Source organism: Macrobrachium nipponense, chromosome 35 (assembly GCF_015104395.2).
Source record: "Macrobrachium nipponense isolate FS-2020 chromosome 35, ASM1510439v2, whole genome shotgun sequence".
Lineage (NCBI taxonomy): Eukaryota > Metazoa > Arthropoda > Malacostraca > Decapoda > Palaemonidae > Macrobrachium > Macrobrachium nipponense.
The window spans coordinates 41,955,547-41,981,608 of NC_061096.1; the positions used below are offsets into that span (position 1 = coordinate 41,955,547).

A 26,062-nucleotide genomic window follows, 5' to 3' on the forward strand; every position below is an offset into this window, starting at 1 on the left:
TATATATATATATATATATATATCTTAATTCCTTCATATTAAGTGCATAAACACACACATTACATAGTGCATATATATATATATATATATATATATATATATATATATATATGTGTGTGTGTGTGGGTGTGTGCACTATGTAATGTGTGTGCGTTTATGCACTTAATATGAAGGAATTAAGAAAAATTATGTAACAGCATCCCTATGAATGATGGCCAGGAGCCGCCAATGCTTACAATTATCTTTCATCTACGGTAAATATGGAGCTTTTTTCACTTTATTTGCGGTTTAGGAATAGTTCCTACGATGGAAAGTTTTCAGGAAATTACGACGAGTAATTATGACAGATTAAATCATTAGTTATTACATAATTACATCATTTTTTCGCAAGTTAGGTTACGTAATTAACAAGCGAATTTCTCTCTCTCGCTCGTTTGCACCGTGATTACTAACTCATTTACACAAATTCACTGGACTATCCAAGTCATTAAGTAAAAATTGTTTGAATTTTCTACACTAAAGTGAGGAAACTCATCATATGATCAGAAAAGGAAACAGACATTAACTTAGCTCTCGTACTTCCCGCTCTAAGCACAAGCACCGTCCCGTCGAACTTCAGTGACGTCACCGCCTACGTCATTGCTGGCAAGCGGGTCTTCACGTTGGTGCAAGTTGCATCGGAGTCTTGGGCTGCTCGGGGTCTCTCGACCCATGGGGATACTAGGCTTCCTCTCCCTACGGGAATACTAGGGATCTACCGGGTAGCTCCCACCAACTCAGACTCATATAAGCTGTTGTGTTGGCCCCGTCAGCCATCAGTGCCGCCCCGCATCGGTCTAGTTCAGGCCGCACAAAGTTAAACACACTCCTTTGTTAAGAAAACATCGGACGTCAAGGAAGGTTTAGTGCACCTATTTTACGGAAAATCTCATCTTACTTCACAACATTCCTCGTTTTCAAATGGAGTACATCGCAGCAATGGACTACGAAATCGACCAAGTTGTTCCTGGTTAGTGATATGAACATTCCTTGCAAACTGTTATTAAAAGTTTACCGACGTCCTGATTTCCGCAACTTGTTTACATTTCTGGATAGGATGAATGACGAAGGCAGTTTCTGGTGATGTTGATGTATTTTCCTTAAGACAATTTCAGTTCGTAAATCTGACGGTATTAAGAGTCAGGATAGTGTAATTCAATACTAATAAGTTCCCGTTAATTAATAAGTTTAATGTTTTCATTTTTTTTTCTCACAGTTCGAGACCCGAAATCGTTCTCACTCATTTCCATCGGAGAGGTGAGTCTCACGTGTGTGCTGTTAGGCCTTTAAGAAGTTACAGTTACAGTGAATTTTATTTGAAATATTCTTTCCCGACTCTCTCTCTCTCTCTCTCTCTCTCTGTGAATTTATCTGTATTCAATCTCTCTTCCAGGACCTCATCAGTGAGATAAGTGATATAGACTGCGACTTCTTCATGGACGATGTCAACAGGGAAATGGCAGACGTCTCCTCGCTAACAGAGCTCGGTCCTCTTCCTTTCCTCATCCGTAGGAATTCAAGCAAGAGTAGGGGGACTGGAAAGGTCACTGACAAGGAAAATTACATCTCCGATCATCCTATGCTGCGTAAATCTTACAGTATTCCTAGGATGAACAGTGCCGAGAGATGGAATAACCTGGTTGGTTCCTTTCGGCCAGATAATGAACTGAAAGCTATTGGACTTTCTCGCAACTCCTCTCTTCGTAATTCGAAGGATTTCCTCAAGAACAGCAACGCAGAAGTGGTGAAGAATCACAGTGATTTCAAAGGTGTTCACTTTACTCAACATTCTACACTTGATAAAAATGCAGGTGAAGTTTCCCAGAAACTTCAGCTGACAGAGAACACTTCAGCAACTGAAAATAGAACTTCTTACACAGCAGATTGGATTCGCCGATGTTTGGAAGATATAGCCAGAGTTGCTGACGAAACTCAAAGCTGCCTGAATGAACAAATGCTAGTAGACACACAAGGAAATTGGCAGACGCTGGTTACCGAACAAACTGGAAACAGAATAAATAACGGGAAATCATTCGGTCAGATGATGAAATCACGAACATCCTCATTTGGTGACTACTCAATATTGAGAGCTGCTAGTCAATCAAAAGAAGTACCATGCAATAGACCTTGTGTCCCAAATGAAACCTTTTCAAGCACAACTTTGAACAGTGCTCTGATCCCACAAACTGCGCAACATCCAGTGAATGAGTCTATTAGTAATGTTGATGAAATCCCTGAAATCTCTACGAATGAAATTGCAGAGGCAAGTGAGAGTTTGGAGAGAGATTATGTACTCAGGCCACAAGTGCAGTGTCTCTCAGCTTCGTTAAAGAATCTTGCTTTGGCATCTAATATTTCTATCAGTGAGCCAGAACTTGACAAAGCTTCTGCAGTTCCAAGTTCATGCCAACCAGGTTGTCAGGTGGATGCCATGACCAATGAATCTTCAGGATTAAGGAAGTCAGGTGAAGACCCTTCCCCATCAAACAAAGAACGTGGTAATACTCATTTCAGTTATATTCAAGAACGTACTAATCTTGAGACTGAGAAAACGTTCAGTGAAGGTAAGCGACATCAGTCTGAAATCTCTCCAGATAAATCCAGGAAAAGGTGCCAGACTCAATCAACTCCAAGTACAACTGTAAAGCCATTGAAAAGGAAAGTAACTTCATCTTTAAGAGATGCTCCTGATTTGAAGAAACTGAGGAGAGAATTGCCAGTAGCAAGAACTTCGATGATCACAAGAAAATCAATTCAGTTGCTCAGAAGAGAACTGCCGAATCGTGCTGCTTCTTACACTTCACGGAGAAAGGTAATGTCATTATTCCCTTTCTTTCACTCTATTGCATTATTGTCGTGCTGAAATAATTCCATTTAATGAAACTAGTAGATGACAGGAAATATGATTGTATGTTATAATTTTTCTTGTTTTAGGCACAACTTTTCAAAGCTGCTGAAGAAGGCGATCTACTCACTGTCAGGAAGTTGCTGATCCACGCAGGGCCTGCTGTTAGAGACAGAAAGAAGAATACTCTACTGCACGTTGCTGCAGCCAACAATCAGGTTGACGTCGTAATCCATCTGCTAGACCTTGTCAGCCCAAATGTTACGAACAGGGAAGGTCAGACACCGGCACATGTTGCTGCTGTCAACGGTCACATGCAGATGTTAAGAATTTTATCCCTGGATAAACAATTCAATCCAGACAAAAGAGACAGAAAGCAGAGGACTTTCAGAGATCTGGTGAGTGTACAAAGATTACCTGAAATGTAGTCCAACCCTTTTTCCTCCCGGCGGGGCGGGGAGGGGTCATAGGGCCTGAGATATAAAATGGCATTAGATTGCAATACGAAAAAAGAAGTATTGCGAACCCAATGTAAATATGAAAATGACTAGTGGAGAGAATTGCCATTGTTTATATAATCTGTTTCTTATCCTTCCAGCTAATCGCTCCCGCCTTCGAAGCAGTTCTCAAAGGAAATAAGAATAAAGTAAAGTCTCTCATTAAGCTTGGAGTAGATTTTGACGGCCATGCTGGGAAGTTGGTTAATGGTGTTTTGGCCAGAGAACTCCAAGTAACAAGTCCTCATCAGTTGGCTGCTGCTTTGCATGGTGAACACTTCCTTGACGACATGCAAATAGTAAGTGATCAGACTTAAAATAAAAGGCTAAGATAATTTTGTTCAATCTTTGGTATTTGTATGAAAATTGAAATGGATAGCATATGGAAATCAAAGACTTCTAATCTTATCTTTGGAAAGAATAGAAGGCCAATACCAATTGCTTGTTATTTCTCTTGACTATTTCTGTTTCGTTTTACAGAAAAGTTCATCAAAATTTGTCGCTGATGGTTTCAGCTCACGAAGAACCACTCCCAAGGAAAGTCACACCAATATGGGCTACGTCTGCTTTTTGCATTTCCATTCATTCGCTGGAAATCCGGAACTAAACCGCAACGATTCCAGAGGCAACGCAACTGATCTAGCAAAACTACTCATGAGTACAGGTTACAGCGTGGACATCCATGCATCAATGACCCTTGAAGAAACCAGGCAAACGCTCAGGAGTGTCAGAGATAATTTGGCACTGGAAGAGTCTCGTTGCGCCATCTTTGTCGTCTCAAGTCATGGAACCGACGGATCCTTTCTCACGTCGGACATGGAAGTGCTCACGACTGAATGGGTGATGGGTATGTTCAGAGACTCCGATTGCCCCCAGCTGAAGAACAAGCCCAAGCTGTTTATATTCGACTTCGATTCAGGTTGTCACCTGGAAAGGATTGATTTGAGAGTGGAGGGAGAATGTCCAAGAGTTGAGGAACCTCTGAATGGCATGATTTCTCTCTCTGCAGAGAACCTCCTGATGCAGGGAATACCAAGACGTGCCTCTTTCCTGGCAGTGTTGTGCAAGGTTCTGAGAAATTGTCAATCTGGCAAAGATATTGCTGACGTTCACAGACACCTGGTAAAAGCGTATTCAGAAATGGGATCTTATACGTTGCCTGAAATATGTAGCTATGGTCGCACGAGTAAATTCTGCGTTATTCCCTAGATACTAGAGAATATTATTTTCTAGATTTTTTTTATTCTAGTCATGTCAACCAACGATAACTTAAGCAAATGTTATACTAGATCTGATCATTTCCATTTTTGTAAGTAATTAGTATTATGAATGCCAATATCTGAAGCTTTGTATATAGCAATATAATGTCTTTGTCTATTATATTTGAAGTTACAGAGACGCTGAGGTGGAATTTTTTCAATCTTATCATTACTTGAGTTCATACTAAAAGAGCATTATATGTATATAAAATTATATATGTTAGAACTATGAAATATATGTCATATATATAGTCCAAGTAAATAAAAGGAAATCTGCCAAAATATTTATCATTTTCAAAATTAAACATTAATACTTTCCCGATGAAAATTATGATTATCTATCTATCTATCTAATACTATTTGCGTGCAAAAGTAAATCGACAAAAACACACCCTACCAAAATATAATAAAATCCGTAGAAAAGAAAAATACTTGATTTTTAAAGGTGTTTTATAACCACAAAGCAACATATGCCAACTGCTTAATAACGTCAGCAACTTGAATAGTAAACGACATCCTTTCTAGTATACGTGGCCATCGACCAATCACAGCTAAGGATGACACAGCCTACAAGAAAACATAAGATATTCCGCCGTGAGGGTGTTCCTCTCTCTTATGGAATGCTTCAGGTATTTAAAAAGGGCACCTTAGCTAGAGAGTTTGAAAGTCCTTTAAAAAAATAACACTTAGCTAGAACATTTGAAATTCCTTTAAAGAACCAAACCTTAGCTAGAGCATTTGAAAGTCCATTAAAAATGGCACTTTAGCTAGAACATGTAAAGGTTCTTTAAAAATTGACACCTTAGCTAGAGCATTTGAAAGTCCATTAAAAATGGCACCTTAGTTAGGGCGTTTGAAAGTCCTTTAAAAAATGACACTTAGCTAGAACATTTCAAAGTCCTTTAAAAATTAACAACTTAGTTAGAGCATTTGAAAGTCCATTAAAATGACACCATACCTAGAGAGTTTGAAAGTGTATTTAAAATGGCACCTTAGCTAGACCGTTTGAAAGCTCATTAAAAATGGCACCTAAGCTATACCGTTTGAAAGTCCATTAATAATGGCCCCTTAGCTAGAGCGTTTGAATGTTCATTAAAAATGGCACCTTAGTTAGTGCATTTGAGAGTCTTTTCAAGAATGACACTTAGCTAGAACATTTCAAAGTCCTTTAAAAATTGACAACTTGGAGCATTTGAAAGTCCATTAAAAATGGCACCTTAGCTAGAGCATTTGGAAGTCTATTAAAAATGGCACCATAGCTAGAGCGTTTGAAAGTGTATTTAAAATGGCATCTTAGCTAGAGCATTTGGAAGTCTATTAAAAATGGCACCGTAGCTAGAGCGTTTGAAAGTTCATTAAAAATGGCACCTTAGCTACAGATTTGAAAGTCTATTAAAAATGGCACCTTAGCTAGAGCATCTGAAAGTTCATTAAAAATGGCACCTTACCTTGAGCATTTGAAAGTCTATTAAAAATGGCACCTTAGCTAGAGCATTTGAAAGTCCATTAAAGTCCATTTTGTTTCATTATCAAAAAACTTACACATAAACATTAAGTTTTTCATCCAGAACAAGGTCCTATGACAGAAACAAGACGTTACAAATAAAACTAAGAGGAATCTTTCAAAGACGTCTATTTTTTTGAATGAACACAACTTGGTAAAAGTTATCAAAGATCTATATGAGGATTCACTGAAGTTTGGCTATTAAATTATGATCATATATATAACAGGCTTATATTTGAATCAAATTCAATTCAAAATAGATTCGGTGGTCTAAAGAGAATAATTAATGAAATAAATATAATATTTTCAAAGGGTTATTTGAATTAGCTTTGGTCACTATGCAAGATGTCGTCTGCTTAACAGAATGGTGATAATAACTGGCAACATTTCGTAAGAAGAATGTGATAAATCAGAATTAATCAATTCATTTCATTATTCTATTTTTACTAGACAGTCTTAGAAACATTTCTCAAATCTTCAGACAACAGACACAATGATGCAAAGCGTCATATTAGTACCAAGGGGATTAAAAGCCTTGCCACTTGGTGTTCTATGGCAACGATCACGTTACGTAAGCAGTGAGCAACTCCAATTTGCTAGAGCGTTTGAAAAATAAGATGCTCTCGATTTTGGCAAATCTCCTCTTTCAAATGCTCTAGCTTGGTGGCCATTTCTTCATAGACTTTCAAATGCTCTAGCCAATTGTCATTTTTATAGGACTTTCAAACGCTCTAGCTAAAGTGTCATTTTTAATGGACTTTCAAATGCTCTAGCTAAGGTGTCATTTTTAAAGGAATTTCGAATGCTCTAGCTAAGGTGTAATTTTTATACGATTTTCAAATGCTCTAGCTAAGGTTAAAGGACTTTTAAATGCTCTAGGTAAAGTGTCATTCTTTAAAGGATGTTCAAATGTTCTAGATAAGGTGCCCATTTTTAAATGACTTTGAAACGCTCTAGCTAAGGGGCCAATTTTAATGGGCTTTCAAATGCCCTAGCTAGGGTATTATTTTTTAAAGGACTTTCAAATGCTCTAGGTAAGGTGTCATTTTTAAAGGACTTTCAAATCCTTTAGCTCAATGGCCATTTTTAAATATTCTTTTACATGCTCTAGCTAAGGGCCCATTTTTTATATGCTTTTAAATGCTCTAGATAAGGGGACATTTTTATTGGACCTTCAAACGCTCTAGGTATGAGGCCACTTTTTTTTTATTCTTTCAAATGCTCTAGTTAAGGAGCCATGTTTTAGTGTTCTTTCGATTGCATTAGCTAAAATGCCAATTTTAATGGTCTGTTTCTTTTTATATATATATATAATATATATATATATATATATATATATATATATATATATATTATATATATATTATATATATACTATATATATATAATGTATGTAAGTATGTATGTATGTATCAGTATATTCCATTAAAGTAGCGAGTAAAACATTCTGCATTTAATTTACCCTCATTTTTTCTCGATATTGATCACGTATGACGTCACGAAGCGCGCTGGCCACAACAGCTGATACGACAGACGTCCTGAGCTCGCCTGTTGCAGCAGGTTTCCGCCGCAGTCGGCCCGGTGATGACGTCACGCGAGCAACGTCACATAAAAGGCACGGCGTAGCCACCAGCGTTGCCGAAATGCCGAATTTTCCCCCGATTTGCCGAGAAAAAACTCTACAGGCGGAGAACCAGACCTTCATGCCGAGAAGAAATCGGCCTCCTCCTTGTTCAGCCGAGAAAAACTCGGCATTCTTCGAGGGGATTGATTTATCGTCTCAAATAAATTTAAATACTTTTTTTTTTAATTAGTTAATGTCTTTTATGTAAGCTTGGGTAGAAAATGATTATTACTACTTATTATTACATAATATATGTGTAAATGATTCTTTAAGAGATTCCACTTAATAAGGTTTGAAAACGTTCAATCTTTCTGTGACGGTAAGGAACCTTTTATAATTGTAAAACACGAAACCGAATAGTGGTAGCAGTTAAATACCATGATATCATATCTTAGTATTATGTATGATTAGGAATGCAATTCAAACTACAAGAAAAAAATCAAACTGTAGATAAAACTAGCAAGATTGAAATAGCTGTAACTTTTGTAATTATAATGTTATTGAATTTAATGAGTTACATTACATGGTTGTAAAGTAATTTTAAGATATTTGATATTGCTTCCATTCATAGAATTGTAATTTTGATGATAAGACATGTGATTACATTATAACTGACATGAACCATGTAGTTTACGAGTGGCGTAATTACTATTCCATCACTGGTGAATCCAGGAGCTAGGCTTCATTATGGGGGGGGTGGGGGGGGGGCTTCAAAGAAATTAGCATAAAACAGGATATAAAAATCTGAATTAGTAAAATATATTCTCAAACATATTTATACCCTGATATATGAAGAAAAAATATAATTTTTTTTGTTTTATTTACTATAGCCTATATGTTCATAAAGTTTTGATTTATAAAACTGAGTAGGTACGTATCTACCTATATTTGTAATTTCTATGTTTTATAAAGTTTATCTATAAAACTTAATATGTATATATCATTGTTGTGGTTGTAATTGTGTATATACATAGCTAATATATACTTTTGTTGAATGATGATGAATATAAATCGATGAGGTGTTGCATAAGATTGGTTTATTTTCTTAAGTACCCCTGGGGCCATAAAATGAATTCCGTTTTCTATAAGATGCCGATTTCAGTATGCAGAGCTATCGGCAACGCTGGTAGCCACTCGTCGATAGTAGTATCCCGCGGTACGTGGTAGTGAACATATACTATAATACTTTGAAGCGTTATAGTGGCGAACGTAGACTATACTACTTCGAGACGTTATAGGAGCGGTTAAGAGGTGCACTAGACTGACTCTCTAAAGGATTTACGTTGCATTGAATACTGTACGTGAAATACATTGCTTCGATTGGTTCTGAGATGGACAATTGCGTCGACGGTGAGTTATACCTTTGTAAATGATCAATTCCAATATTGTTTTTCCTTATTCGGGTTATTTTTTAATTGAATTTAATATTATCTTGACGTGGACGTTACGTTGACTAAATAATTTTATATCATTGATTAACACATCAGTGATTTTGTGATTTTCAGTTTATTACGGATCATGCATGTTATATCTGGTAACAAATTTATCGTGTTAGAAAAAAAGAAGTTTAAAAAGAAATTCATTCATTATAGTTTTTATTTACTCCTTCGCATTTTTTCTTCAACAGATCAGGAGTTCAGTGGCGTTTCGTTGTTGAGATACCTAGAGGTAAGCCATCGGCCTTGACTATGATGCCTAGATTACTGTGTTATTTCTCATTATTTCTGTTATGATGAGACCTGAGATATGTTAAATAAGACACGAAGAATAATTATCACTCTCTCTCTCTCTCTCTCTCTCTCTCTCTCTCTCTCTCTCTCTCTCTCTCTCTATGTGCAAACTTACGGTTGGAATGTCACATGATTTGTTTATGCTTCCAGAATGTCAACAACGCGCGAGACGACGATTCTTTCATGGACTACGATCCTCTTCCTCCCCTCATCAGAAGGAATTCTAGCAAGAGGAACGTGAACGCAGGATCAGAAAATAAAGAAAACAAGCTCTCCAGGTATCCTACCTTGCTGAAATCCAAGAGCGTGCCACGGACGAACAGTGCCCTTGGGAAAAACAGAAATTTATTTGGTTCCTTCAGATCAGCTGATGGGCCGTTGGGCGTGGTCGAGATTGGCCGTAGTTCCTCTCTCAAGAATTGCGATTTTCTCAAAACTGGGGACATTCAAGATGTGGACAAGGAAGCTGGTGATTTGGGGGATGATATCAGTAAAGTGTCTCTGCAAGTTTCCACAGAGGAATTCACAAGGTCAACAGAAAGCAGAACTTTATCTGCTGTCGGTCTTGTTGAATCTGCAGTAGAGTGTACCTGTGGAGAGTCAGTACACCAAGAAAACGGCAAAGAATCCCCAGAGGAGAGTTTGGGAAATGCAAATTTATGCAGTGATGAACACCAAGATAATGAAGATTCACATGAAGTGACCAGTGTTCAACACGAATCTCGTGACAATACTGAATCAGGTCATGGTGTAAATCAGGAAACAGAACAGTTGACTGAAAAAGGAAGTCAGTTTCAAGTGGATGGACTTCAAACTAGTGCTAATGAACCCGTAAGAAATTGTAAAGAAAACGAGGAACTATTGTCTTCTTTATCTCGTGGATCTTCTACAAAAACTGGTGATGTATGCAGCGGCGGAAATCGTCAGTCATTTGGTTCAGTAACGGAAGAACCAAAGGGAAATAATAAGGAAGTTTATCAAGCTAAACGAATGAAAGCATATAAGCCGATGGATTCCACAACAAGGCCGTTGCCTGAAAACGCAGTTCCTGTTCGCGAGATAAACATTTTACCGTCAGAGGATAATACAGAACAGATATCAGCGAAATCCGCTCAAACGCAGCATCTAGACACCACAACTGAAGACCAGTCTTCGTGCCAAAATATTCAGAAAAGTTCAGCATGTATCCTGTCGTCAAATCAAATCCCACCCAAAGAACAAATAGAGGATGTTGACTCCTTATTTCAGAAGCGAAATTATGTTAAGATCGTATTGAACTGGCTTAAACGAGTTAACAATGAAGAGGACATGCAAGTAACAAATACAGGCGAAGAACCTTCCAGCATTTTGGAAACCAAATCTGGAAAGGAATGTCAGACCAGCACTTCCAAAAGAAGAGCATCATTGCCATCAAAAAATAGTCTTGTCGTGAAAAGGGCGAAAACTTTATCTCCGAATGCAAAATCGAGCCCAATGATGACGAGATTTTCAAAGAATACTCTCAAAAACCAGTCCCCAAATCATGCTACATCTCATATTGCTCAGAAAAAGGTATGTTTTGATATATAATTTTGACTGCTAGTTTTATTCAATACAATCTGAAATATTTAAAGGAGTGACTATTAATCGATTACGTTAGTGTCATTTTAAGATACTATAACAGCCATTTTCTACACTGTATAGGTACAACTCTTCAAAGCAGTCGAGGAGGGCGACCTGAATGTCACCAGAAAGCTGCTGAATCACACAGGACCTTCTATCAGAAATGGCAAGAAAGACAACACACTGTTGCACACTGCTGCAGTCAGCAATCAGATCGATGTTTTCATCTATTTGCTTGGTCTAATCAGCCCCAATGTAGTAAATAAGGACGGCCAGACACCAGCTCATGTTGCAGCAGCTAAAGGACACGCACAGATTTTGAAAGTATTGTCATCTGATATACAGTTCGATCCCGACAAAAGAGACGCCAAGCAAAAGACATTCAGAGACCTGGTAAGTGTGTTATACAGTCTCTGAACAGCTGTCAGAATTGCTCGTTCTAGTCGCAGTTTCAACTGTGATCACAGGTATTGATAATATTGAGTAAAATTGAAGGATTTGTCTAGTAAACGGGCAAGCATTGTTAGCTTTCTTAGTAGGCTAATAACATCCCAAATTCCTTACAATTTCAGTTAGTTGCTCCATTATTCAAAGCAGTTCTTGATGGAGATCAAAAGAAGGCAAAGAATTTACTGAAACTTGGAGCAGATCCTGATGGTCATGCTGGAGAATTAGTGAATGGGGTACTAGCCAGGGAACTTAGAGTAACCTCTCCACGTCAGTTGGCAAATACACTGCACGGAGAACAGTTCTTCAGCGGTTTCCCTCTGGTAATTATTCTTCTTGGATGCAATAATCAATATGTTTCTAACTATTTTCATATTTAATGATTTCTGATATATAAAATATGTTTAAAGATGAACTTTCACTGATGACAAGAAACTACTTTATTGGAGTCTCTAATAAGTTGTAATTCCAATTAATCAATTTTTCACCTTTTCCTTATTAGGTCTGTTCACCTAAATGCAATAACGTATACTCTGGTGTGATGGATGTACTAGACATTGACCAAACTGGAATCAACTGTGGAGGTTACGTCTGTGTTCTAGACTACCAAACCTTTGTTGGAAACCCTGAGCTAGATCGCAAAATCTCAAGCAGCAAAGTATCTAATCTTACGCAGCTGTTTAAAAAAGTGGGATATAAAGGAAGCATCCACACCTCACTGTCTCTTGAAGAAACCAGAAAAACACTTACAAGTCTGAGAGACAGCAGTGCACTGGCAGAGTGTCGGTATGCTGTTTTTATCATCTCCAGTTACGGCGTCAACAAATCCTTCCTGACCTCTGACCAGAAAGTGCTCACAGGTGATTGGGTGATGGGTCTCTTCAGAAACTCTGATTGTCCTCGGCTGAAGAATAAGCCCAAGCTTTTCATTTTCGACTATGATTCAACTTGTCACCTTGGGAGGATTGACCTAAGACGTGAGGAAGTTACTCCCAGAGTAGAGGAGCCACTGACCAACGTGATATCCCTGTCTTGTGAAAATTTGATTGGAGAAGTTTCCGAAAAGTATTGTTTCTTGGCAGTCTTGTACGAGACTCTGAGGTGCCATGGCAAAGCGAAAGATATAGTTGAGGTTCATAGGGACCTGTTAAAGGCTTACACAAACCTGGGTTATAGTCCTATGGTGGAAATGAACAACTTTGGTTTCACCGGAAAACTTAATCTTATTCCATAGACTTGTTCAGCAGTCTTATTCCATAGGGTAACTAGGACGAACACATAGTTTTAATACTTTATCTAGTCACGCGTGCCAAAATTAGCTTGAGATTTTTTTTTAAAATAAGTCCAATACAATTACTATAGCAAAGATGTTCCACCATTTCCGCAGGCTCCGCTGTATTTTGTAGTTAGGGAATTTAATTCTTAAATTGTACTAAAATATATGTTCTTAGAATAGTGGTGCTTATGTCAAATATTCTTGTATCTAAATAAATTTTAAATGTTATAAAAGAGGTCTTTGTTTTTCCCCGCAAATGGTTAAAGTCTATTTTTTGTCAATACTTCTTAGGAAGCTTTGTAAATTGCATTTATTTATAATGCATAACGTCCGGGAGCAGATAACACTGGAACTAAATAAAATATCATACTTATGAAAACACTTACGTTTTCAGAATTTGCTGGAAAATCCTTTACTTTCCGACAGTGTTTTACCAAAAAGTTCCAAGACTGGTATTGTTGCAAAAAAGCACAACGTAGCGCAGACATGCTTGATAGTGACGTATGCAAGCCATTGGTAAAGTATTTTCAACAGCCATGTTTTTACATACAAACAGCAAACACATGGCGTCATGCAGTCCCATGAGACAGGCAATTTGATTGACGAGACCTGACAGTCTACGTCAGACTCTGGGAAATCGGCAATACAGACCTCTGAAATGCTTTTGAAACTTTATGGCGATGAAAGAATGAGCTGGGCCATTTGTATAAATGGTCATCGTACTTCAGGGGAGCCAGAGTATCACGGAAATACAATGATAATGATAGACCAGGATGACCCTCCACGACTACACCGGGAAATGTCAGTGATAATGAACGAATTAAGGAGCAGGATCATTAGTGCACTATCTAGAAAAACTGCTCACATTGCCAACGCGTCATTTAAGTAAGTTTTGAGTCTGAATAGAATATAAAATCTAAGCCACACGCCAAGCACTGGTCATTCAGCCCTGAATGGGCAGTAAAATGGTTCTGATGGTGTAACAGGTAGAAAACCTCCCGGCTATCCTATGCGTTTGGAAAGGGTGGACAGTAAGATGGAAGAAATGGTCTATGAATGGAGTTACATAAAATGAATGAAAGAGGCTGCTGCTAGGGGCCGAAGGGGAGCTGGGAATGACCTTTAACACACGTCAGTGCAGTATCAGTGCCGTGTTAGTTCAGTGTCAGAGATATCCACGACGCTTCAGTGACGTCTATACCAGGATCCAGAGAACCTTCTCTGGATCCTGGCCTATGCACACATATCCGTAGTGACTCCGTACAGCGTGAAATCAGCGATTTCCGAGACGGCAAAGTTTTCTGACGTGAAGTTAGCAAAGATTGCCAAAATTCTTGATGAAGAAGAGGCTGAACATAAGGTGAAGAAAAGAAAGCGGATGATGCATGAAACGTGGAAGGAGCGAGAAAGTGAGGGAGAGTTTGTTTTTCTGTACAAGGAATTAATTGATGATGAAACCAAATTTTTTCAGTACTTTAGAATGTCCAACAACTGACTCATCATATTGCTCAGTAAAACAGAGGCTCACTTGGAGAAGCAAGACACCCACTGGAGAAGGGCTAAAGCACCGAGGCAACGATTAGCAGTTTGTTTGAGGTAAAATAATACTAACATTTGTAGCAGGCCAGTTACTGTAATTATCTACTCAAATCCATATCAGAGATTTTCCTTAGAGGAAAACAAATATTATGCATTTATTTTGCTACTAAGTGACAGTACATAACTTTTGTGTTTAAAAAAAGGCTAGTGTGTTCCTCCATGTTGGTGATTTTCACAATACGTCCATGAAAAACTAAAATATAGCGGTGGAGACGATACTCAGCTTCCCGGAACGGAGACGGAGCTGACATTGAAAATCAAAATACGGTAGTACGGCACTGAACAGGGCATCTGCGAATGAGTCAGCCGAATTCAAAGTAACGATAATCTTTTTTTTTTTACTGACACCGACGAACTGAGCGGACGCGCCACTGATACTGCACTGATGTTTATAAATCAACCTTTAATAATGCCCACAGCACACCTCGTGGGGTGCACTGACGGCCCTACCCCCCCTAAGGAAAACGTTCTGATTAACTGAATGTATACCTGAGCTGTGACACGGTGGCGAAGGCAATTCACCGGCTATAATAGTAAGATGATGACGTTTCAACCCAACCAAAGCTTCCCTTTCTTCTCACCCAAACTGAAGTTTAAAATGAAAAGGCAACTGCTTTGAGTCCTGCCACCGCTGAGGGAGATTTAGTGCGCATTGAGAGGGGTCCTTGGCGCGCTTTAAGGACCAAGGCACGAGACTCTCTAGGGGCGTTCCTAGGGCATGGCAGAAATGTCTGAAGCGGGTTACTGGTAACCAGGTTAACTTTTAAGCATTACACGCACACACACACACACACATATATATATATATAGATATTATATATATATATATATATATATATATATATATATATATATATATATATATATATATATATATATATATCATATCTATATATGTGTGTCGTTTGTTTTTTTTATACATGCTTGTGCATACAAATATTGGTTGAAACATGTCACTTCCATGTATCTGTTTGCACAAAATCATACTCTCCAAATTAGCGATGCAATGCTCCTCCCTCCCTCCTCTTATTCATATGTACATAATAGAGCGGACGCTATTACAACTTCCTGGCTGTACCACTGCATCACATCTCCACAACTTCATGATTCTATTATGACCTGCAATATTCGCTATGATCTTGCAACGGGCTACGATCACATCCCATTACAGGTGTCTTTCAGTACCCCATCCCTCCCTACCGTGAACCCCCTAACTGTTCGCTCACCAGCAGTAAACTGGGATTTTAAAAACCAACAGAAAACCAGATACTTTAGGGCGACCACGGAAACCAGGTTGCGGTCAATAGTTCAACCAGCAGACGCCTTACTTTGTACTAACACAAATTGTAGAAATGACCACCACAGGAGGGATCTGAATGAATTCTATTCGAACATAATCTCCGCTATGCTTGCTTCGGGCAGGACTGCCTACAGATTTCGTCAAGGTAATTCTCGTAATATACCTGGATGGAATGAATTGGTTAAAGATCTGTATACATACTCACGAGAAATGTTTTTACTCTGGAGGCAAAATGGTAGCCCCAGGGAAGGGCACACTGCATTACTAATGAGACAGGCGAGAGCGCAGTTCAAACTTGCTCTTAAGCACTGCAGGTTAAATGAAAAACAACTAAGAGCCGATACAATGTCTAGAAACTTAGAATCTGGTGATTATCCTCGTCTTTGGAGAGATATCCAGTCCTTAAATCCCAAAACTAAAATGCTATCACAGAGAGTAGGGGAAGCAGTCGGAGACGAAGCTATCGCAAGTATGTGGGGCTATCACTTCAACAATATCCTGAATTGCATAAATGATCAAGATTCCCGAAGGCATGTAGATAACCTTACTGACAACATTCAATTTCATTTTGCAGACTGTATTACGCCAGGTAACATCAGCGATGCCATAAACAGCCTACCTAATAATAAATCGCCCGGCTGTGATGGTCTTCCTGCAGAGGCCTTCAAATTCTGCCATCCGATAATTTACATTTTGCTAGCTGCCCTATTCAATGTGTGCATAATTCACCAGTTTCTTCCAGACTCCCTACTCTTAGTTCACTTGATACCTTTAATCAAAAACAAGCTAAAGGATGCAGCTGACCCTGGCAACTACCGGCCGATTGCAATCACAACGATCGCATCGAAGATACTTGAATCTGTTCTTCTAGTGAGACTTCTCCCCTTTCTACACACCACTGACAACCAGTTCGGGTTTAAATCAAACCACTCAACCGACACCTGCATCTACATACTGAAAGAATTGCTGAACTACTACCTAACATCAGCCTCTCCTGTTTTCCTTTGTTTTGTAGATGTGAGAAAAGCATTTGACAGAGTAAACTACCTGAAGCTCTTCCTGAAGCTGCATAAAAGGGACACACCCCTGTATCTAATTAGCATTTTACATTGCTGGTTCTCCACACAGCAATTCTGTCAAATGGGGTAACGTATTATCTTACACCTTCGGCTCCCTAAACGGGCTTCGGCAAGGGGGCATTCTCTCTCCATACCTGTTTAATACGTACACAGATGCCTTGAATGTCAAACTGAACTCACTCCCAATCGGATGCACCGTCAATGAAACAACTATAAACGACTTCTGTTACGCCTACGATATGGTTCTGATTTCCCCATCAGTGCAAGGTCTCCAACGACTCATCGATACTTGCCGCTAATATGCAGAGGAATTTGATATAATCTACAACGAAACCAAGACCCAGTGCATGTCGCTGCTCCAGAGATCGCTTAAGCATATTGCAGAACCTCAAATTTTCTCGGAAACCATCGGCTGGAATTTGTGCACGAATTTCCGTATTTGGGTCACATTATCACCGACGACCTAAAAGATACGGCAGACATTGAACAGAGGCGTCGTAAACTATGTGCAGCTGGCAACATGATTGCAAGGAGTTTTGCCTTCTGTCACCGAGACGTGAAATTGCTGCTCTTCCGCTCGTACTGCTACAGTATCTATGGGTGTTCCCTCTGGACGAACTATACCCGAGAGACCATGAGACGCATCACTGTTGTGCACAATGACATTCTGAGACGCCTCACAAACACTCTCCGCTACCACTCCGCCACACAGATGTTCATAGAAAACCACCAGGACAATTTAAAAATCATTGTTAGGCGAACAATGTCGAGTCTGGTAACCCGAGTGAGAAACAGCAGCAACTCGCTCATACAAAGCATCCTAAGGAGTGAAGCAATAAGAAAATCTAAATTGTGGGAAAGATGGGAAAATGAGGCCTTTGTCCCCTAAAGGACTTAATCTCTGTATTGGCAAGATGTCATCTGCAGTTTTTGTCATTATTACATTTATTGCTGATATTTTAATTTTTCATTATTACTGTGATTACTATAAAGTTAAAGTTTTTTTACATTCAATTTATGTATCTAGCCCTCTGGACCTGACTACTGTAACCGCCTAAGGTCTCTAGTTGAAATTTAAGTTATATAATATGTGCACTACAAACTGTTATTACTCTCAATGCATATTTTTTTTTCTCACCAATATTATCACTGTTATTACCAGTATTTCGATTACTAGCTTTTATGCTACCTCAGCTATTTTGTGGATAGGAGCCGATTATTCATTTTCTTTTTCTATTTTTCTGTATTTTGTATATTCAATGTATATGGCACCGAGCTGAAATAAAGCATATTATTATCATTATTATTAAATGGATGGTGTGTGACTCTTAATGTGCCATTTACATTAAGGTTCTTATTAAGGTGCATCTACTGGTTGAAGCTGGTGTATATATAAATATATATATATATATATATATATATATATATATATATATATATATATATATATATATAATATATCGTGTGTATATATATGAAAATCATAATATATATATATATATATAATATATATATATATATATATATATATGTGTGTGTGTGTGTGTGTGTGTGTATATACATACTATACATATATACATATATATATATATATATATATATATTATATATATATATATATATATATATATATATATATATGTATATATATATATATATATATATATATATATATATATATATATATATATATATATATATATATATATATTGCACCTTAATAAGAACCTTAATGTAAATGGCACATTAACCTCTTCATTGCCGAAAGTTGTTTGGAGGTAGGTGGGTACCACCAACAAGTCTAAGTCTACTACACCGCACCGGGTGCATAAAGGTGGTACGCATAGTACCACCAAAACCCTCCTCTTTTCAGATAGGGACTTCCAATCATTCTGTAATTTCGGTTTGAAGAGTTTGGAGCAAAATAAACAGTATGACACGATGCCAGACGTTTATGAAGTGAACCCAAAAAAAATATTAGTTACTGCTTATAGTAGTGTGTAGGTGACAGATGAACTGCGTCTCAACAAAAAATCACAAAACCAGACAAGCGTAAACATGTAATAACTTCTAACCCAAGTATAAAACCATTGTATCATCATTTACTGTATTTATTTATTTATTCACTTATTACATTTTACAAATAAAAGATATGAACACCAGATAATGAAGTAAAAATAAACCTTATAGTAACTTTATATATAAAAAACCAAACCAGAGAAAAAGCGAAAAAGCGATTTTTTCTGAGGACAAGAAACTTGAAAAATTAGTTTAGATACCCCTGATGCCCCTAAAGTTGTTTTCTGTGATGAAACTAATCTTAGAAAACGTAGAAAATGACATCGACCAATTTTTGAAAGATATACTATAAAATTTGCGATTTCCATATTTATTGGCGGGGCTTTCGCTTTAGTTTTTGCTCTTTTTTTTTTGTTATTACGTGCTTATTTACTGTTCTATTTTGATAATACTTTATGTGCATGTTCCAGGTGCGATATACCAACATTCTGTAAGACCGAATTTCTATTCAAGACTGTAGTTTTCTCACCGACCACCAGTGTCCCTTGTACAAGGGGCACTGAGTTTCACATTTTTTTCATAAAATCATTTATTTTCCCTGTACGATGATAAAACTAACAGAGAATATGCGTTATTATAGTGCTAATAATACCTGATAATTTCATTAGCCTGTCTTGATTAGTGTATTTTTGGCAAATATTTTTACGATCGGCACCCCTCCAAACTGGAGTCACTACAGAGAGATTCAGTTCGGCAGCGAACACAATGTTTACATTCTGCTCACCCACCCGGTAATAAGTGTGCAAACAGATACATGGAAGTGACATGTTTCAACCAATATTTGTATGCACAAGAATGTATACAAAACAAGACATTAATTAACTCTTTTTACACATAAGTGCAATAAAATGACATTCCATAAGTACATATCTACAAGCGTATGCATATACGTTATACCCGACCCGACTAAATTATACGTTCATTTTTCAGTACCACCAAAAATAAGAAAATGCACCGAAACTTTACATCCGCACTATATATATATATATATATATATATATATATATATATATATATATATATGTGTGTGTGGTGGTGTGGTGTGTGTGTGTGTGTGTGTGTGGTGGTGTGTGTGTGTGTGTGTGAATTTTATCACAATAAACACTTGTCATCAACTAAAAATAAAATACCTTTCGGTTAACAAATATGAAACTTATTTCCGAGGTAGAGCGATTTGGATATTAAAGGACATCTGTAGCTTGATGCTTATACATATATATATATTATGATTATATTATATTATATATATATAATAATATATATATCAATTTTAGCGGCCGGGCACGTGAGAAAGTAAACTTAAAACAACAGACACGCCCCTATTCAAGAGAGAGCCTGAGTTCGCGTGAACTCCCGGGAATCTATAACTTGTTCTAGCAAGCTGTAACAGCACAGCGGAGGTGTGAGTCACATCGTCCACCGTCCGTTGCTTATGTAGCGGGGCACAGGTACTCAGATATCATTCAGTGAGCAGAGGTCCTAGGTGCGACTGTTCGCCGCTTCTAGCTCTAAGTTTATATATAATTTAGTGCTCTATTTTATTTTCGTTTTGGAAAGAAATATAATCGGTGATATGAGCCTGGACGCGTTTTTGCATGGTGAGTTTGTTTTCTGTTATGTTTTTGTTTATTACTGATATATATTATCTATCTTTTAACAGCGATGTAGTGCTAAAATGGGGTCATAATGGTTTCGTGGTAAATGAATTTCCGCGGTAAAAAAAAAAATAAATAAAGAATTCAGGCCTCCCATTCAAAAATATTGCAATTTATGCATGCAACCTTCAAAACACTAAAATTGTCTTTTCAGGCTAAGCTAAATTTTAAAAACGTAACATAGTAGTATTGGAGAAAAAAATATACATTTTGATTCAGTAACTTTTCACCAAAAAACGGAAACGAATGCCGTTGTACATCGTTAAATTAACGTTAACCCTGTTATTTAACCAAGTATACGTATAGCCTATGTCATGTAAACATATGAGGTTCTGTTTTTCACTTAACTTGCCACCTATTATACTCTGGAGGAGTGTTTGGGTCTTCCCACGTGTGTTTCGCATATTTGCCAAATTTATAACAACAACAGAGAGAGAACACCATTTCCCCCATTACAGATATCAAATATCACCTTTTCTGTTACGCAGAATTCTGAATCAATTACATAGGTTTTTATGCAATGACAAGAAACGGAATCAGATTTTCTATCAACATGGCATCTCATTTTGGTGCTGTGCCGATTTTCAAACAGTTCCACGTGCGTTTAAATCCCCGGATAAGCCGCTTAGATTCTCTCCAGGGCCCACTTTCGGTGGTCTCTGTACATGTCTGGAGGCAATTCTCCTTTCCACAAACATCTTGATTTGTTAAGATCGTAGGTATAGAATAAATTGGTGAGCAAGGAAATATGAAATAAAGCATAACAGAGTAAGTTTGACGAGTGAGAAAATAAACAATCATATACAGACAGATCTCTCTCTCTCTCTCTCTCTCTCTCTCTCTCTCTCTCTCTCTCTCTCTCTCTCTCTCTGACAAAATAATAGATAGGAAACAATGACTGAATATTGCTTGAATACGATATGGCAAAGTTTTGGCCTAACTGGAGTGTGGAGTGACTTTGACACCGACTTACAAGTCATCCTGGTCATCTTCACAGCCGCGAAAAGGCAATCGTATACAAAATAAATAGGTATTTTCTAGACGAATCTAGAGAAAAAGTGAATGGAGAGTCAATGTTATCCCGTAAACAAGCTCTCGCTACGACAGCTGTAAGATTTAGAAGAGAGAAAGAGAGAGCAAAGTCGAATAGGAAGGAGATTAAAGTACCTGGGAATGAAAAGACCCTAGAATCTTATAATTATAGCCTCGGGGTTTGTCTAAAAAAACGTTCAAAGGTCTGTCACACACGGGTCAGTTGTTGTTTTTGTAAAATTGGGCAACAGGGCAGACCTTTAAATGCCACTCCAGAAAGCTCTCGTCGAGGTGGCAAGACTCTCTCTCTCTCTCTCCTCTCCCACAACATATATATATAATGTATAATATACCATAATGGATACTGGATCTAAATTTGGACATTATCTGTTAAATGTACAAACATTGTTAAGGTATGCAAGTTTATACCTGACGAATCATGTTACCTTATCAGTATTTTTATCAGGCTAAAAGAGAAAAGTGTCAATAAGCCAGACGGTAAATGTTCACATGGCGACGGGGGTTACATCCACACGAACACACACTTGTTATCTTCGAGAGAGAGAGGAATTTACGAATGACGTCATGAATGGCGAAACCTCTCGCTGGCCGGACATTTAAAATACCGTACGCACTTGTTTTATACGTTCCTCTCTCTCTCTCTCTCTCTCTCTTCTCTCTCTCTCTCTCTCTCTCTCCACACACACCATTATATATATATATATATATATGATATATATATATATAATATAATATTATATATATATATATAACGCATACATATATATACACGCATACACACTATAGTAAATATATATATATAGTCATTAATATATATATAATTATACTATATATATATGACGAGAGAGATGAGGAGGAGAAAGAAAGAGAAACGTAAATCTAGTAAAAACAAGTAAGTTCGTTACGGTATTACGGTATTTGAGATGTCCAGCCAGCGAGAGGTTTCCCAATTCATGACGTCATTCGTAAATTCCTCTCTCTCTCTCTCTCGAAGATAACAAGTGTGTGTTCGTGTGTATGTACCCTCCGTTACCATGTGAACGTTTACCGTCTGGCTTATTGACAACTCTCTCTTTTAGCATGATAAAAATAGTAAGAAGGTAACACGATTCGTCAGGTATAAACTTGCTTATCTTATCACTGTTTGTACATTTAACAGATAATGTCCTAATTTAGATTCAGTATCGATTATGGTATTTTAATTTTTTTACCTATACATCAGCATCATTGTATACTAGTCTAGTAATATACTGTGAAAGGAATTGGAATTATAGACTAGGCCTAATAATTATCCCAATTTTTAAGTGTTCTTTTTTAATTTCACAAAGGCTTTTGAACGTCAAAGGAAATGTGATTACATCACTATTAAAAAATAAATGAAAGTCTACAAAAGGTTTCGGATTACTATGGAGGAAGATTGTCAATTGTTTTAGGGTCTGTCCTATGTTGCATTTTGGATCATAGCACAAGCTAGTGTTTCCTTCTAATTTTAAATAGTTAGCCGATATAATTAGCCATGTAGAGTTCTCTAACTGCTGAAAATTTTAGCCTCCACACCCCCCCCCCCACCCTCTCTCTCTCTCTCTCTCTCTCTCTCTCTCTCTCTCTCTCTCTCTGTACACTGAATGAATGTGTGGGCCCAATAAGCAAATTCGACTTGACAGTTCCCCCCACTGAAGAAGTCGTGGTGTAAAAATGTTATATACTTCATATGTTGAACAATGAGGTGTCCAACTGAGTCAATACTATTTGTATGCGTTGCAGGTTTACTTCGTCGCGTGACGTTCAAGCTTCTTGGAAAGCCTAACAGTTCGTTTTTCCTTTCTAGGTTGGTTGCTCCCGGATGACGAAAACGACCCGATGAATGAACAGGTAATGATGGCGGACTGTTAGTGTGTTCTTGTCTTCTGCTGTTTGTTTTCTTAAATGGTTTATAAGGGCTTTGTTTTAGTTAAACAGTAAAGTCATCATTGTTTACACAAAAATCTTGTAATTATGTAATGTACTAAGTTTCCTTGGCCTATAATTATTATTTTCAAGTATCTTGTAAGCCTGTAATGTAAACTTCTTAGGCCTATACTTATTATTTACAACAACAAAAATCCTGTAAAACTTTCACGTAACCTTTTTAGGACTATAATTAGTTTACGAACAAAAAATATCTTGTAATACTGCAACGTAAACTTCCTAGGCCTAGTGGGTTCTGTTAAGCGCTTCATCATTTTCCTCGTTAGAGATATCCTAACTTACCTTTCTCTTTGCAGGCCCAGAGCAGAAGTCAGGATTCTGGAGTTTTCTCAGACGACGAAAGCCGTGATACAGTCTGCCTCTCCCCTGACCGAGAGGACCTGCTTTCGAGTGGGGAAGAGTCATTTTCGTTAACACCTGAAGGTCGAGAAAGCCTGATCCGTAGGATGTCATCGGAGGAAACAAAACACACCTATGGTGAACTACTTGGGACTCCTGATGGGGATGATTCAGTCTATGGTTGCCAGTTGTTTAGAGAACCCTTTGACAAAACCGGTCTGCAACGCAGTTTATCACTGAACAACACCATGGTTAACTTGTGTTTAAGAGAATGTGAGCAAGCACCAGTCCGGTCGTTTACATTACCAGGGCATTCTCCTAACAAAGAAAACGTCACAGCGTCTAGAAATGCAAAAAGTAGTAGAAATAGTTTTAAATGGAAAAGTAGAGGTGGTGATTCTGATGATAATACTTTCGAGGGCTCTAGTCCAAGGGAAATTAGTCATACAGTTGAGCCTGCACTACGAAAACATAGTTATATTAGCTTGCCCCCAACGAAACGTAAACGGAATTACGTAGACCATGCATTTGATGTTCTCGATACAGAACAGGCCCGTAAAAAGATGAAATATAGTTTTAGACAAAAGCAAAGTGAAGGCTATAATGACACTTCTGATTCTGTTATTTGGGCAGACGATGAACCTCCGGCCTGGTTAGACTGAAATGTCTCTTACCAGGTGAGGCATTTAAACAGAAACGGTTGCCAGTGGTAAACGCTCGGATGCAAAGACCTACTTTCTCTAGACCCATTTCTTTGAGGACTTCCAAAAGACATCTAGAAAGAAGTTCCGACGCCATGACGTCACAATCCTCCACTTCCGAAGTCATGACATCGCAATGCTCCTCCACTTCCGGAATTTTGACGTCACATCATTCCACCTTCCAACTCATGACATTGTCACCAACAAACGTCTCCCCTGAGGCCAAGTCATCCACTTCCCAGGAAGGAAAACTTTTTATTAACCTGGTTGCAAAAGTAGCCCCTGAGGGAAGCCGAACCATCGAGACCAAACCCATAGGCCTATCTACAGTTGCTAAGCAAGAGCCCGTTTTCAAAATTCCTGAAGTGCTTTTTTTGAGGAAGAGGCGACCGATCATAATAAGACAAAGTCAGTTCCTTAGAGGGGCGAAGCGAGAAAATGGTGTGGTTAGCTGACGATTAATTTAGTATATAATTCATAAATGAGAGTTTATTTTATGTAGGACCAACAGTAGTACCATATTGTTCTACGAACAGTGCCTTATGAAATATAAATGTAGATATTATTGAAAGTAACGCATTTATTTAATTTATTTGACATGATTAACCTATTTATCTAATTTATTGGGTATTATTTCTCGTATATTTATTATCACTGCCATTAAATACATGTATTGGGATATTACAGCAAAAATGTTTTCAACTCAGGTGTACTGTAAATAAATGTAAATACATTTTGTCCTATCTTTCACCTTTCGTAGTTTGTTAAGTATGTTCTTAATAAAATTATACTCTCACACAAGAGCAATAGTGAGTTGTATACAATAAAAAAAAGAAGTAAGGAAACTGTTTAAAGTAGTTTAAAGTAACTAATATACTAAGATTTATTTGAAAACTAGAAAAAAATGTGCCAATTAAACGCAGAAATAAAACTGCAATAGAAACGAATGTTTTTAACACTTTCCACAATACTGAGTTTATCTTTTTGTGATATTGAAAAATAGGGTTTAGGCCAAAGGCCAAGCACGGGAACCTATGAGGTCGCTCAGTACTGGAAAGGAAATTGAGAGTAGGTAGGTTTGAAAGGTGTAACAGGAGGAAAACTTAGCAGTGGCACTATGAAACAATTGTTAGGAGAGGGTAGATAGTAAGATGGAAGAAAGATAATATGAAGAAAGGTACTGTAGAAGAAATTAAAAGAATTGCAGCAAGGGGACGAAAACGCTGCAAAGGGCCTTAAGTAATGCCGACTGTGCACCCCGTAAAGTGCACTGATGGCACTACCCCCAAATGGTTTTTTTTATACTAACATCAATGAAAGTCTGTATTAAGTGTATATAAAGATCATTGTTTTTAGGTTAGATTAAAGTCAGTATTTAAGACATATTTATCTCATTCAATGATTAATGTTCGCGGGGTAATCTCTGTGCTTAACAAAAGTTTAGTCACTCTTAGAAAAGAGTCCGA

The 26,062-nt window shown here is 37.7% G+C and overlaps 3 protein-coding genes across 4 annotated transcripts; all 3 read left to right on the forward strand.

Moving 5' to 3' along the window:
* The first annotated feature begins 768 nt into the window (after positions 1 to 768).
* Positions 769 to 4,963, forward strand: LOC135208681 (uncharacterized). 2 transcript variants are annotated; one of them, XM_064241120.1, is made up of 6 exons: positions 769 to 1,009; positions 1,256 to 1,296; positions 1,433 to 2,851; positions 2,974 to 3,282; positions 3,483 to 3,680; positions 3,862 to 4,961. In XM_064241120.1, exons 1-6 carry the CDS (start codon positions 961 to 963, stop codon positions 4,588 to 4,590), a joined length of 2,745 nt encoding a protein of 914 aa, XP_064097190.1. In that variant the 5' UTR covers positions 769 to 960; the 3' UTR covers positions 4,591 to 4,961. The 2 variants fall into 2 exon arrangements, with proteins under 2 accessions (XP_064097190.1, XP_064097191.1); XM_064241121.1 differs by lacking the exon at positions 1,256 to 1,296 and having other exon boundaries at positions 880 to 1,009; positions 3,862 to 4,963.
* Positions 4,964 to 8,925: 3,962 nt separating this feature from the next.
* On the forward strand, positions 8,926 to 13,002 carry LOC135208682 (uncharacterized). The gene is made up of 6 exons (XM_064241122.1): positions 8,926 to 9,118; positions 9,396 to 9,436; positions 9,649 to 11,049; positions 11,182 to 11,493; positions 11,673 to 11,870; positions 12,050 to 13,002. Exons 1-6 carry the CDS (start codon positions 9,100 to 9,102, stop codon positions 12,779 to 12,781), a joined length of 2,703 nt encoding a protein of 900 aa, XP_064097192.1. The 5' UTR covers positions 8,926 to 9,099; the 3' UTR covers positions 12,782 to 13,002.
* Positions 13,003 to 20,306: 7,304 nt separating this feature from the next.
* LOC135208683 (uncharacterized) lies at positions 20,307 to 25,319 on the forward strand. Its single transcript, XM_064241124.1, has 3 exons — positions 20,307 to 20,478; positions 23,417 to 23,460; positions 23,853 to 25,319. The coding sequence occupies exons 1-3, from the start codon at positions 20,454 to 20,456 to the stop codon at positions 24,555 to 24,557; spliced, it is 774 nt and encodes a 257-aa protein (XP_064097194.1). The 5' UTR covers positions 20,307 to 20,453; the 3' UTR covers positions 24,558 to 25,319.
* The last annotated feature ends 743 nt before the right edge of the window (positions 25,320 to 26,062 follow it).